The sequence below is a fragment of the Balaenoptera ricei genome, chromosome 8 (assembly GCF_028023285.1).
Source record: "Balaenoptera ricei isolate mBalRic1 chromosome 8, mBalRic1.hap2, whole genome shotgun sequence".
Taxonomy (NCBI): domain Eukaryota; kingdom Metazoa; phylum Chordata; class Mammalia; order Artiodactyla; family Balaenopteridae; genus Balaenoptera; species Balaenoptera ricei.
The window spans coordinates 97,335,457-97,348,983 of NC_082646.1; the positions used below are offsets into that span (position 1 = coordinate 97,335,457).

General features: G+C 40.5%; 1 protein-coding gene across 1 annotated transcript in view; it reads left to right on the plus strand.

The window, feature by feature from the left end:
• Nucleotides 1–12,981, plus strand: part of HSD17B12 (hydroxysteroid 17-beta dehydrogenase 12) — a 178,894-nt gene extending 165,913 nt beyond the window's left edge. The window contains exons 10-11 of the mRNA XM_059931416.1: nucleotides 11,094–11,243; nucleotides 11,503–12,981. Coding sequence (XP_059787399.1) covers nucleotides 11,094–11,243; nucleotides 11,503–11,607 — 255 coding nt within the window. The 3' untranslated portion in view covers nucleotides 11,608–12,981. The remainder of the gene's footprint in view (nucleotides 1–11,093; nucleotides 11,244–11,502) is intronic.
• The last annotated feature ends 546 nt before the right edge of the window (nucleotides 12,982–13,527 follow it).

Below are 13,527 nucleotides of genomic sequence, written 5' to 3' on the forward strand. Positions count from 1 at the left end.
CACAGATGTAGAGAATGGACATATGGACACCAAGGGGGGAAAACTGCGGTGGGGTGGGGATGGTGGTGTGCTGAATTGGGCGATTGGGATTGACATGTATACACTGATGTGTATAAAACTGATGCCTAATAAGAACCTGCAGTATAAAAAAACAAACAAAACAAAACAAAACAAAACAAAACAAAACAAAAAAGATGCTGTTGATCATCATCATCTTTAAATTTATGGAAAAGTTGGGGTTCAGAGAGGTTAAGCCACTTGCTCATGTTGAACTGGACTCAAGTCCAGGTCTGTTTGGTACCAAAGCCTTTGTTCTTAACCACTGGGCTACTTGCTCCAGGCCTTCAGGACAGCACTGAAGACTTAATTGGATCCATCTGCTCAGGCAGCCACGAACCAGAAGGTGCTGGGCTGCTTAGTTCCACTTCCTCCCTTATATCTTTAGGGTAAATGTTTCCTCATCTTCCAGGGTCAGTTGAGAGCCTGCTTCCCCCTCAATCCTTACCTGAGGTCTCCCCCAAGGAATCCTTCGATGTCATAGCCCTTTGGTGTCATTCCGATTTGCAGCTCCGCATAAATACAGGGTACCCTGGGGAGGACAGGGTTTTCGAGAATCTTGAATTTTATACGGAGCTACCATATGCCCCCTTTTCCCCCTTCCTTGACACCAGTCACTTTAATGCTAATAGTTTGAAACTGCTACGTAGAATGTGTTATATTTTGGTAACAGGAAATCAATAAAGCACTCAGGGGAGGTCAGGCATCATGTGCCACACAATGTGGTGCCATTTTCTCATTCTGATGAATCTATTATATTCACGCTATTAACTTAACAATTTTTAAACACTACTGAGAGCAAGCAGGAATCTTAAAGGTCCATTGGTGGGTGACCTAGAGTCAGTGTGACCAGAAGCTGCAAGTGTTTCAGTGACAAAGGGAGTCTTAGGCCTTGTGAGCATAGATGAGCAATTTCTAAAATTCCGTGAACAGACAGGACTGTTTCGTCTCTCACTTTCAGGTCTGGTTTCCCTCAAAGATCTTTTCTGCATATGGTCTGCCTATTGATCTGCTGTGACTAACAGCTACTACAAAAGCACATTAGCATTTGTTTTCTGAAATATTTTACTTTGACAAATTTTTATTTTTTCCTAATAATGAATTACAAATGATGTAATTTCATTCATCATTCTCTTCCTTCATAGGAATTCATTCATGGTTTAAACTTAGAATGAATTTGGTGAAAAAACAAAAACTGAAATGTTTGTGAGGAAAAGTACAGTTGTCATTTCTGTGTGAACACATCAGAACTCTGAAGTAGAAGAGAATCTCATATTAATTCTGACCAAAGGGATTAAAAAAAAAAAATCTGGTCTAAATGAAGCTCAGTTTAAAAATTATTGGTTTTTCTCTGGTGGTATGTTGTGTCTGCACGTTTTTTTGGACTAGGAGTATTTATCAGCTGGTTTTCCCTTCCACTCCATCCCACATACTGTTTCCCGGGTGATCTTATTAAAAACAAGTCAGATGACGTTGCTTTCCTTCAGTGTCCTCCAGTGGCCACCCGTCATGTTGAGGATTGAATTCAGACCCCACGAGGCCATTGCCTCTTGCCATTCCATCACGCCACCCTACGTTCCGGCCAGAGCGGACACTGTAGTGTCCAGTGCATGCTCTGCCGTCTGCGGTGCCCCTGACTGGCTCCTCTGCTGGCACGCCTTTGCCCCCACTCCTCTGCAAGTCTCCTCTCCACATCTCCTCCCTGCCCCATTCGCTCCGGAGCCTGCAGCCCCGGCCCATCTTTCAGGGCTTCAGCCTCATTTCACCTGCCCTGGGAAACCTTATCTTGGCCGCTGGGCACTTGTGGTTACACCTTCCCTTCTGCTCTCTTATTCCTTATTATATACCTCTGCCTGATACTCTCTGGCCCAGGACTCCCTCCACTCCAGTGTATTCTTGAGAACAGACTTTTTATCGTGTTTGTCTCTGTGTTGCTAATGGCACGTGTAATGCGGGGCACACCAGAGACCTGCCATTTGCTGGCATCACAGAGGACCCTGGCTATGCATGGCCATGCTTGGTGGTACACAGTCCTCTGTTTTTAAGGCCTTTTGAGCTGCTTCTGTTGCTCCCATATGCCTCTGGTCTTGAATTTTCAAACTCTATATCTAGAGGGTTTCCAAGCTAATGCTATGATGCCAAAATTCAGTTTCTTCTAATCTTTGGAAGGCAAGTGCTCTTCTTAGGTCTACCTCCATATGAAGATACAACAGATTGCTCTTTTGGGAGAGGAAGAGAGTATGGTTTTCAAATCCCAGCTCGTTTTATATTAATTCCTTGTTAATATTTTTTTCTTTGCTTTTTTCTCTCCCCATCTTTCCCTCAACTTCTTTCCTGTAATTTTGTAAGCGCATTTAAAATTTTCTTCATGAATTCAAATTTGCTAATATGTAAGCATTTCCTGGAAACACAAATAAATAGTAGCAACAAGATGTGCTATAAACGTCCTAGAGGTGAATTTTGACTCTGTTGATGTTTGAATAGAGGATAAGAAGTACATTCTTGTAAGTCTCATGGAAAGTGTGCTCTGTTGGTGAGAACGATCTGTTCTCATTGTTACCCTATAACTAAAACCCAGTCAAAATTATGCCTCTTTCAAAGGGCCAAATCCAAAGTGCTCTGACTGGCTAGTTGGTGGGCCCCAGTACTGGGCTCTGTCTCTTAATGCTAAGCAAGTAAGAAATAGCTGAAACTAAGATGACATCCTAAAACTATACTCCTTGAACTCTTATTCTGTAAAACTTTCACAGGCTGCCTTGTTTTTTTTAAACTTTTTATTTGGAAATAATTTCAAATCTATAGAAAGCTTGTAAAAATAAGAATAGTATAAAGAACACCCCAATACTCTTTACGCAGATTCACTTATTGTTAACATTTTACTCCATTTGTTTTATCATTGGGAAGTGAGTTGCATATATCATGTTCCTTTACCTCCAAATCCTTTGGTGTGTATTTCCAAAGAATAAGGATATCCTTATAAATAATCACAATATAGTTACCAACTTTAGAATTAACATTGATGTAGTATTTTTATCTAACCTACCATCTGTATTCTAATTTCTGACCTCATAGTATTCTTTTTTTTTTTTTTTTTTTTTTTGGCCACACTGCACGGGTTGTGGGATCTCAGTTCCCTGACCAGGGGTTGAACCCGGGCCACAACAGTGAAAGCCCAGAATCCTAACCACTAGCCCACCAGGGAACTCCCCCTCATAGTATTCTTTATAGCATTTTTTACCCTCCTGTAAAGAGTTCAGTCTAGGACCAGGTATTATATAGTTTTCCTGTCTCTTTAGTTTCCTTTAATCTGGAATACATCCATAGCCTTTCTTTGTCTTTTATGACGTGAACATTTTTGAAGAGGACAGTACTCCTCTGCTCTTTTTAATCAAACATTTCTCACTTGGGGTTTCTCTGATGCTTCCTCGTGGTTAGATTCAGGTTATGCTTTCCTGGCCAAAATGACATCTGTGACATTGTGTCCTTCTCAGGGCATCACATCCAGAGACACACGATATCCGTCTGCCCCTTATTGCTGATGTTGACTTCGACCCTTCAGTCAAGGAGTTACCCAGTTTCTCTGCTGTAGCGTTACTGGTTTTTTCCCTTGCACTGATAAGCAGTCTGTGGGGAGACACTTTGAAAACCGTGCAGATGTCCTGCCCCCTCTCACAGTTTCCCCTAGATTTAGCATCCAGCAATGAATGGCTCTTCACAAACCTGCCTTATGAAGAGCTTTTTGATGCTGAAGAATTCATGAAGCCCTGCCCGGATATTTACCCATTTCAAAGTAAGAAGTCTTAGCTCCCTCAGTCCAGGCTGTGGTTTTATGCAGACCACATTGATTACTGGTGTGCTTAGAGGCGGTGAGGAAAGGATGCTGGGCGTAGAGACAGCAGACCAAGGTTTTAGTTCTGGTATCACCCCTCAGTGGTCTAACCCGCAGAAAGCTGCTTCATTACCTTGAGACTCAGCCTCCCCCTGTAGCAGGTGGGGACACGTGATAATGCATATATAAATAAAAACTGGAAACTCTGAAACATCAGCATGAAGTAAGGAAAGAAACTTGCATTTATTGACTATCTACAATATGCCCCATGTCTTCACCTATTTTGTTATCTCATTTAAGATAGATGTTAACCTAGTCCCATTTTACAGACAGAAAGCCAAGAATCAATAGGAATCATGTAACTTGCCTAAGGTCAGTGAGTGCCTGCCACTGGCCAGCTCTTCAGCCAGGCAGGGAGAAGCAAGTGAATAAGACACGGTTCTGACCTCAGGGCACTCACAGAGAGAGACAGATACTTAAACACATTACAATGACAAGGGATAGTAAGTCCAAAACCAGAGGTGTATGTTTTGTTCCACGTTTCTTCAGTCAAGAAATGCTGAGAGGGAACTACTAGGGAGGTGGGGATGCAATAGCAAAAAGACAGATGAAGTCCCTACTGTGGCAGAGTTTATATTTAGTGGGAAGGAGACAGACAATAGCAAGCAAGCAAACACATGAATGTGATTATTTTACATAGTGATCCGCTCTACGAAGAACCTAAAGAAGGCTGCTGTGTTGTGGGCAGGTGTGGGGAATTTAGCCATCCGGATTGGCCGTGAGGGTTTGAATAACGCCGTGATCTGTGCTCTTTCTGCCGTGCCCTCCTGCTTCTCCCCGGGGTGTTACTCTGCACCATAGTTTCCTTCCTTGGAGCTGCGAAGCCAGGTCTCTGGAAATGCTGTCAACAAGGAGATCATTTGCTAACTGAAACCATCGTATGAGGTTTAGTTTACCTGACCTTTTACCAGAGGCAAGGTGAGGACACAGGTGGAGACCCCCCCAGACCCAGAGAAGGCGGATGTAGGTTTCAGCCGGTCTGGCCTGGAAACGAAGGGGGCTTCTTACTCTTAGCACAAAGATTACAAAAGAATATTCCATTTAAATGTGAATTTACCATAATGGAGAAATTCTCTGGGCCCCATTCTCTTAAAGTCCTACCTTCCAATGCTTTGTTGCTCTCTTGTGATGAGGGTTGGTGGTTTTGTTAATTTGGTCAAAAATGTAGTTTTTAGTCAGAATAAATTTAGAAAACAAATCGGACAAATTGAGATGAGGGAGCAAACAATTCCAGTTTATTTTGTTAATGAAAGAAGATATTCCTCGTTTATATTTTGTTAAAACATTTTATCGCTTAGAGTAATCATACAGATCTACTGGGCTTCAAAGAGCTAGAAAGCTAAACAGAAAAATTCGTGTCGGGACTGAAAACATAAGTCCTCATCCATCTTTCTTGTTAATTGCCAATGGCAATAAAAGAAGGTAATGGCATGTGTCTTTAGTGCAAATGGAGTCTAAATACAGAGAACTATAAAGCAACAGAAAGATTCTCACAGGAAATATTCATATCTAGTCAACTGCACCAACTTTGAGAAATGGCTGAAGAATAGTAAAATTGGTCCTGTTGGGATCATTGGACCCAGACCCCTTCCAACTAGGTGAATCCTCATTTTTGTCAGTGATAATGGCTTTTTTCCTTGGCCTTTTACAGCAGTGTTACACCACAAGAACTAAAAACCTAAGGTGTCCTTTAGTCCTTCAAACCACATTAAATCTGTATCCAGAAAGGACTCAGATATCCAGGTGGTTACCACAGTCGTTTTCTATAGAAAATGATGTTCTTACCCCTCTTACAGGATATAAAAACTCAGCCAAGTTTTTCTTTCTAAATCCATTCTGAAAATTATAAATATTAGAAAACTTAGAAAAGAATTCTAATACATACCAGAGTTTAAATCTCACACTCTTTAACTGACAATCTTTTTTTCAATCCTCATAATAATACAATAGGGAAGATGCTATATCCACCAAGGAAGAAAATAAAGCTCAGTATTTTGCTCAAGATCTCATGACTAGTAAGTGGTCAAGTGGAATTTGAATCCAAGTCTGTCTGATTTCAAAGCTGAAGTTTTCTCCCCCTCCCCGTATCCAGCTTATTCTTTCTCTTACACCCCAAATTCAGTCCATCAGGGAATCTCACTGACTTTAGTTGACCCTTTAAACACATCCACTGTCTGACCACTTCTCATGACTGCCACCGTGATCTCTTGCCCTGGTTGCCCTGGACCTTTCGCAGTATCTTCCTATGTGGCCTCCCTACTCCCACCCCTGCTTATAGCGCCACCCCCCCGCCCCCCGCCCAGTCTCTGATCTCTTTAAAGCATAATCCAGGTCATCTTACTCCTCTGCTGAAAATTCTCCTGTGGCTTTTCATCTCTTTCAGAGTAAAACCATGAGTTCTTGTGACCCACCATGTTCTGACTGCAGATGTTCCACATTATCGTGTGCCCCCCCCCCCACACCCCGCTATTTCTCTGGCCTCCTTGCAGTCCTCAAACCCTCTGAGCACACTCACACCTCAGGCCCTTTGCACTTGCTCTTCTTTCAGTCTAAGGCTCTTTATCCAGCTATCTTTTTGGCTTGCTCTCTCCCTTCACTGAGATCTTTGCTTATATGTGACCACATCACATACATGTCACCGTTGTCCCAGAGGCCTTCCTTGATTACCTGCAGGAACAGCCTCCATCACCTCCACCCTTTACTCAGGTTTATTTTCCTTCTTCCTTTTTATCATCACCTGCCAATATTGTAGACATTCTTTTAACCATTTGTTTGTAGGCTGTGTGCACCAGCCCCTCCTTCCCCCCACTAAAATGTAAGCTCAGTAAGATCAGGGACTTTGTCTTTGTTCATAACTGTATTCCGAGTGCCTAAAACAGTGTTCTAGTAGGCGCTCAGGAAATACTTGTTAAATACATGCTGTTTTGTGAGATAACACTGTTTTCCCTTTTGTCCTTTGAATATTAGCATACGAATTCCACATATTTGGAGGTAGGTCATTTGTAAGATTATCAGCCAGCCAGTGTTGATCAAGGATTTTTTTGTGTAGAGCACAACATTTTAACTCCTTCATTTTGGGCTTAGGTGCTAAGGTTTATACCTAATGTTACTGTGGGGCTTTTGCTTATTGCCATGTTATCAGGGATCTCTGTTCCATCAGAATGATTCCTTTTTCCTAACATTTTCTAGTAAGGCCAAGGGTTTCTACCAGTGAGATAATCAAGGGCCCTTTTGTGGAAATGCTGATCTTGTGGTCTGCAAGTGAAATAATACAAACTCCAAAACTAGGCTCTATGCATACAGTTATTCAGATTTTCTGGAGGATATCAGATCCTGAAATGGAGGAGGAATACACAGACTTAAGGAGAAAAGATTCCCTGAAATGCCTCATAGGAGCCTCAGCCTCTGCCTTAAGAATATGTGCTGACTTCACTGGTGACCTTAGTGCTCATAAAAGGCAGATTAGACCCCGTCTTGAGAATTCCATGTTGTGTAAGTAGACTGGAGCCTGGCGTTCTCTGGACCCGTGTGTCCCAAAGCGTGGGTGTGAGTTGTCCTAGCCCTTTTTAAATTTGAGAAGGCATGTTTAGTACACAGATGACAACATGAAAGATGTGCTACTACATGAAGTTAGAAGGTTCAGTGTTTGATTCTTGAATATCTGCCATGCAGCCCTGGGCATCCGTCTTTCTCTTGTTCTGTGACATTAAGTTGTAATAACCTTCTTATTCCTGAATCGAGGCCCTCTAAACTGTTCCCTAAAGACCAGATACCTCAGCAAGCTACTCAGTGGGTGAGAAAAAAGGATACCAAGTTTGTTTCCAGGGATTTTTTCAATAGGCTGAGCAAGGACAAAAAAAGCTTTGCTTTATGGGCTGGTTAATTATTTTCAGTTTGGGATTCTAAGTGCAAAGACCAGGGCACTTGCCTGCATGGGTAGCTGTCAAGGTTCACACTGTTTCCAAGCTGGCAGTATTTATAATGGCAAATTGTTGAGCATAAGAAACTTTTAAAAATTTGTTCTGCCCAAAATACCCCCTACGAAAGTATGGGTATCTTCTTGACTTGTTCACTGTAATGTTTCCTTGCGTAGACAGGAAAAGTGGATTAATTATCATTTATTGGGTTTTTGTTTAACTGTTTAAGGATGTACCTAAATGACATTTTGACATATAAGATAAAGATACTTCTTTACTTTTACATAACTTGAAATTCTCCTTTACTTTTACATAACTTGAAATTCTTCTTTTTAAATTCTGAGTAACTAAGACCTGTAAGTTTGCCTTCGTTTAGATAGATAATCTTGCTTAAGCTCTAGAATATCTAAAATTGTGGTTTAAACTCTCATATTACATTGTCAACTTCCTCCTGTCATTAATTTTCTGGGCAGCAGCAGTAGAAAGGGACCCCAGTACTATATTCAGTGCTGTCCATAATGAAGTGTTCTGTTGCTAATTCATTCAGTAGATCTTCTTAGCACTCCTACTACATGCTAGGCAATGGCAATGGCTAAGCATTGGCAATATAATGGTGAATAAGACTGTGTCGTCACAGAGCTTATGCTCTAGAAATCGATAGTGTCGGTGATTGGATTTCGTTTTCTGTACCGTTTAGCCTTCCTTCTGCCACTGCTTCACACATTCCCAATGTCTGAACCATGCTGGCTGAACTACTGTAGTTCCATGAGGACATCCTGCTCTGTCTCCTTTTCTTTGCCCCTGCTGTTCCCATTACAAAATGTTTTTCCCTTATGTGTTTACCTGGCAAATTCCTCCACATTATTAAGACTTAGCCCAAAAGTTATTTCATCTCTGAATCCTTTCCATCCTCTGCTAGGCCATGTTAACTGCTTTGATTTTAAACCATTGTAGAAATAAATACCCTTTCCAGAATAGAATGTACATGCGTCTGTTGTCCCCACCTCAAGAGCCAGGACCTTCTCTAGACTAGCTGGATGGTTTAGCCAAATGATGAGTTTGTTAACTTGTGGCACCATCAAGTGGTTCAGCCAAGCAGTGCGACTTCATTCTTCTGCAAAATCAGAACAGTCCGATTTATGCCACATAGAGAGGGAGGGGGGATTAGAATACCTAATTATGTAATTGGAAGGTATAATGAGTGGACCACCTTTATGTTGAGAAGCTCAGTACTCTACAGTACTCTTGGCAGGCTTGTGATCAATATACGGGAAGGTTTTTGTTTTTTTTTTTAATCTTTATTTTTTATTTTTTTAACTTTATTTATTTATGGCTGTGTTGGGTCTTCGCCTCTGTGCGAGGGCCTTCTCCAGTTGCGGCAAGCAGGGGCCACTCTTCATCGCGGTGCGCGGGCCTCTCACTATCGCGGCCTCTCCCGTTGCGGAGCACAGGCTCCAGACGCGCAGGCTCAGTAATTGTGGCTCACGGGCCCAGCCGCTCCGCGGCACGTGGGATCTTACTAGACCAGGGCTCGAACCTGTGACCCCTGCATTGGCAGGCAGATTCTCAACCACTGCGCCACCAGGGAAGCCCCTAATCTTTATTTTTTTTGTAACCAGGAAACCTGGCTCATAGAGATGTGATGGGGTTTGCTTATGGCCCTTCACTGTTGGAGTCAGAGTATATGCATACACTCTCTTTGCTTTGTTTGCTGCTCAGCTTGAACAGACTTTTCTTTCCCTACCCATTGGCAGAGCCTCATGAGCTCTGCATTTCATATTGTGTGTTAGTCTGGGATCTCTCTTTGGTTTGTGCTCTCACATACTGGGTCCTTGCAGCAACATGGGTTTAAAAATAAAGACCTGCTTGACAAAAAAAAAAATTTGCTTTTTAAGTGAGGAATAAGTGTAGAGTAATAATTCCAATACACAAATTCTCGAAAACCAAAAGTCACCTAATCAAAGTTGGCCCAGGTATTGAAGTACTTTGGGGAAGTTAGTTTACTTAGTGTGGGTTTGTGGCTGCAGGGACTAAGAGGAGAAAGTTGGAGAGTAACAGTGGTTAGGCCCTTGGGTTCATGGTTCTAACAGGTGGGCTGAAGTTTCAGCTCACCTGTTAAGGAGGGTGACTTATACTTGGGAATGGGAAAAATACAAAATAAAACAAAAGAGATATGGGAACTCCTCAGCTCTTGGCAGGAAGAAAATCTATAGTTTGGAGCACATCTCAATTTTATTTCTGCCTTTAGTAATGAAGTTTTTGATTTTGACCACCATGTGTTGAAACAGATCCTCTTCCTTAATAGAAGTTTCATTGTAATTTATACCCTTTCCTTTCATACATGTCAGATAAACAGAATACATTCACTCCTTGGTGTACAACAATGCCCAAGTAATTTCAAACTATAGAAGGAACCGCTTGTCATGACTCAGGAGTCGTTGTAATAGGGTTTCCTTGCATTCTGTGTTGAAGCATATACAAAATATAGCAAGCATAAGAAATAACAGCTCCCCTAACCTAAAAGGTAATGTCCAGCTTTGTCATCCCACACCACTTCTGTCAAGTGTCTGTTAGTTACCCAAGCTGTTTCCATACTGTTATCCCGTCTCCCCCCAACAAAGAAAAAAGAAAAAAAGAGGTGGTCCTATCTTATCAATAGCAAAGTTTATAAAACTCAGAGGAGAATGGTAAGAAACTAGGGAAGAAAAGTGGTAGCCCAAAGCTGAGAACATGAAATGTTTATTTTAGAGGGACCAAAGCTGATAGAACAAGTTTAATAACCATAAAGTATGGAGAAAATTATTATTATCTCTTTAGGGGCATAAAATGTCAAAAATCTCCTATGTGGTGGTTCTGTAACTATGTTGTTTAGTCAGAGTAGAAAGCATCCGGCCCCAAATATCTGCTATATAGATTTGTTTAATGCCTTCTTTTTAAAGACTCGAAAAGGTATGTTATGTTTCTGCTTATTTTTAATACTTTCTCTAGTCTCAAACTCTGTTGTATTGACAGATTGTTTTTTTACAACTTGTTTTATGCTGTTGTTTGTTCTATCAAGGTAGCTTTTAGATAGCTGCTTCTCTTTTCTTCTCTCTCTCTAAAGATACAAACTTTAGATTTTTTCAGAATGTTTCTGCCACTAAGAGCAATCAAGCATCAGTGTGAATTGAGTTTGTGGCCTTCCTAATCAGTGGCATGGTTTTTTTTGGGGGTGTATGTTGCCATTCTAGAGTGTCCTGCCCTACTATGTAGCTACGAAACTGGCTAAAATTCGAAAGCCAACTTTGGATAAGCCCTCTTCAGAGACGTTTGTGAAGTCTGCCATTAAAACCGTCGGTGTGCAATCCCGAACCAACGGATACCTGATCCATTCTCTTATGGTATGTAGATTTTTAAGTTCCAAATCAGTACTTTGGTTTGGGGTTTTCTTTCCCATCGAGTCACAAAATAGTATGTGGTATATTAGCATATATACATTGTCTACACTTACTAGCAAGGCATCTGTTTTCAACTGTATACCCAAGAACTCTAAAATCTACCTATAAATAAGACAACAATATAGTAAAACATAAGATCATATGTTTCAAATGAGTTCAAATTGTAAGCCTTAATTGCATATCTCCCCATTTCTTTCCCTAGGCCTCAGTAATCTCAAGCCTGCCTTCCTGGTTGTATTTTAAAGTGACCATGAATTTAGGCAACTCCACCCGGGCTCGCTATCTGAAGAAAATTAAGAAGAACTAAGCATTGGTAACTGTGTTGAGTAACTTGACCAGATGTTCCAGCCTAGGCATGTTTGCTGCAAGGCACCCACCATCTCCAAGTCTTCAGTTGTCATGTTAATTAACAGTTACTGATAAAGCTAAATGTCATAATTGAGAGGAAAGCAGAGTTGCTTTCAGGAGTTCCTGACATATATTCTGGATGCTACCAGGAGTTATTTTGAAATGTAACATAAATGCCCCTATCAAATAGATACAGAACTAACATTAGCAAGAACTGCTTACTAGGAAGGAACACAATTATAACAAATCGCTGAATGATAGAGTCAGATGTAAGGCTTAAGAGTTTCATCTGGTCCAAAATGCCAGTGATGATTATGCTTGTATTTTCTCTGAAACATACTTTAAAAAGTAATGGCCAGCTATCCTTTTTTGTTTTTAACACTTTGAGGGAGTGGGGATTAATTGATTTACTTATGGGAGGACACACTGCAATTTGCATAGCACTCTGTAAGGTTTTCTAAAAGTATGTCCTGGTTTGTACATTTATATGGAACTTTCCTTTCTCAAGGGTAGCTAATGACGTAAAAATAATGATGAAATACAGAGTTATTTTTGACACATGCCCACAAAAATATGCTTTCCTCTAATACGTATGCCTCCTCAGTTTAAATGTGTGTAAATACTGAATGCTATATGGTATGATTTATAAAGGTAAACGGGCCAAAATGTACATTGATGGGCAGCCCCTTCAGTGCCACTAAAACCCTGACCCAGCAAGGTGGCCTGCTTGGACCCCAGCTTCTTTGTTTCTGCACTGCACCAATACTGCTCACATATGTGACACCAGGCTACTCCTAGAGCAATGATGATATTAGAGTAGTGGCATTATACTTTTAAATAGGTACCCTATAGATATTGATACAATTAGTTTTAATAAAAGATGTTATAACCATGGTGTTGATTGAAAATACATTCCTTTGGTGCTTGAAATTAAGCCCATTTTTGCACTGGTTTAATATAAATTAAGACTTACTTTTATTCTGCTACATAACTTGTTTGGGGAACTTGCTAAGAAATTAATTCAATGTTGTGAAACATGCAACACAGAAGGTAGGTCTTTACCTAGGCTATGGTTCCCAGGCTCTGAGATTTAAGCACCAGGAAATCTGCAGATAAATAAATAAAATTTTTAATTGGGACATTTAAGTGTTTCTAGCTTTTAAACTTGCCAGCTAAGGACATAAAACAAAAACAGAAAAACCCAAATTACCGTCTGCTATTGGCATTATTATATAAAAGAAAAGACATTTTAGCATTCCCAAAATAGGAAGAACATAATCTCAGAATAAAGAATAGTCATTTAAATTGAATAAATTTAGCTTTACGAAAAACACATTGCCTTTCTCTCTCTCTCATTTTGTTGTAGAAATGGTGAAATCACAATAACCTGGGCAATATATTATTTGCTTTCACACATTTGTTGGTTAATTGTTGTGGTGGTGGTTTTTGCTGGACAGTTGGTAGAGAGGGGGAGGGATTGGTTTGCAAGTATACAAAATACTTCGCCTTTTATCCCGTCTAGAATATAGTTGTAATCTGGCTAGGAAATCCCTTAGCAATCTCAAAACTTCTGAGCTATGGCTTTGACTGCTTCAACTTAGCAAGTGTCCTCTTGTATTTGACACTCAAGGTTGAAGATGATGACATGAAAATCTATGTTTCCAGGCACATGAAAGAAAAATTATACTAAAAGAGCAACCAATGTTCTCAAAAACCTTCAAAATAGTGAAGCATAATTTTTAGACTTAACTTTATATTGACTTGATTTTATAGTCTGATGTGTGCTAGATAAGGTTTGAACTCAAAGAGCAGAGTAGAAGATTAGTATTGATTATTACTGTAGAATCAGCTCTCCTCACAACATAGAAAACTGCATTTT